The sequence below is a fragment of the Oryzias melastigma genome, linkage group LG11 (genome assembly GCF_002922805.2).
Source record: "Oryzias melastigma strain HK-1 linkage group LG11, ASM292280v2, whole genome shotgun sequence".
NCBI classification, from domain to species: Eukaryota; Metazoa; Chordata; class Actinopteri; order Beloniformes; family Adrianichthyidae; genus Oryzias; species Oryzias melastigma.
The window spans coordinates 22,947,706-22,949,231 of record NC_050522.1 but is presented as its reverse complement, the minus strand read 5'-3'; the positions used below and the strand labels follow the sequence as shown (position 1 = coordinate 22,949,231).

The 1,526-nt window shown below is 39.5% G+C and overlaps 1 gene segment (V, D, J or C); it reads left to right on the top strand.

The window, feature by feature from the left end:
- Positions 1–279, top strand: part of LOC112162471 — a 2,268-nt gene extending 1,989 nt beyond the window's left edge. The window contains 1 exon segment of the V gene segment in view: positions 49–279. Coding sequence covers positions 49–151 — 103 coding nt within the window.
- The last annotated feature ends 1,247 nt before the right edge of the window (positions 280–1,526 follow it).

Sequence of the window (1,526 nt, the reverse complement as noted above, 5' to 3'; positions counted from 1 at the left end):
TTCAGGAATCTCCTCCAGATTCAGTGGAAGTGGAACAGGAAATGGAATTGACTTCACTCTGACCATCAGTGGAGTCCAGGCTGAAGATTCAGGAGTTTATTACTGTCAGAGTTATCACTATATCAACAGACAGTATGTGTTCACACAGTGAAAAGTCGTCGTACAAAAACCTCCTTCATCAGAATGAACTGAAACTCATTTGAATGTTTCTGCCTCAAGTTCTTCCAGAAACTGAAACTCTGATTTACTGTAGATTCACTAAACACACGAATAAAGACACAAGTTAAAGGAACCCTTAATAAATATTTCTTTAAATGGGGTTTTAGGCCCCAAACACTTTTTTTCATATTTACGTCTGAAATATGTTCAATGACATTTTGTTCTTAACGTGTTTTTCAAACTATAAGTCAGTCTGGAATATAAGTTGCAGCAGCTAAACATATAATTATAAAAAAAAGATAAAAACATAGAAGTTGAATTTTCTCTCCAGAATTAGCATAACATCAAACCTGATGTTTACACGTCACCCGTTAAATTCACATCTGCCATCGTTCTTTTTACTAGAGCTACAAGAATAAATAGATTCTGAGAAATATCACAATATTTCATTTGGCGATACTTGCTACATTTATGAAATTCCATCTCTAGCATTTGATCATCTGGTCTGCTTCGTCTCACACAAATCATGACATTGTTCCTGTATTTAGACAGACAAATATCCAAAATCTAACTAAACAAAAAAAACAAATAAACAAAGCCCGCAAACCAAGACTACCAAGGTCCAACCACAAACTAAAACAACAAAACTCAGCAGAGCAAGACTTCTGAGGACAAAAAGGGTAAAAGAGGCCAGCCCAGCCCAGCCCAGCCCAGCCCAGCCCAGCCCAGCCCAGCCCAGCCCAGCCCAGCTCCTCAATCTGCTGCTCTGCTCCTTGCCTGGCTTACTGTGGCCTTCTTTGTCTTAAATAGCCAGCAGGTGCCAATTAAGGCACATTGGCCACACCTGCCAGGTGAGCCAAAGGACTGGATGGAAAATGCAGCAGCAGCAGGATGTAATATGTATCATGACATGTCAATCGTGATATGTATCGTATCGTCAGACTCTTGCCAATACTCACCTCTGCTTTTGACTCAGGTCAAATTTCCTGTGGGAGCAGCTACCATCATATACAGAACCTTTCTATTTTATGTTTATCTCATTTACAATGAAAGGAAGACACAGATGATGTTGAGAGATCAGATTTATTCATTGTGAAGAACTCCAGAAAGGTGCTGCTAATCACGTCTCCATGTTTGGGTTCATGAGATCATTCAGAGACTCTCCCAGTATGATGGAGCTTCACCATCTACTGCAGGATCTGAATGATGGACGCTTTCAGCGGTACTTCTGTCCCTATGTGACCCAGTTTGACAACTTGCTATCCCAGATTAGTTTAAAGAGGAAAAACATGAAAATAAGAATAACATTTGAGGAACTCATAATTATAGCCTCAAATCAATTAACAAATCAAGTTCAGGAGGAAAAC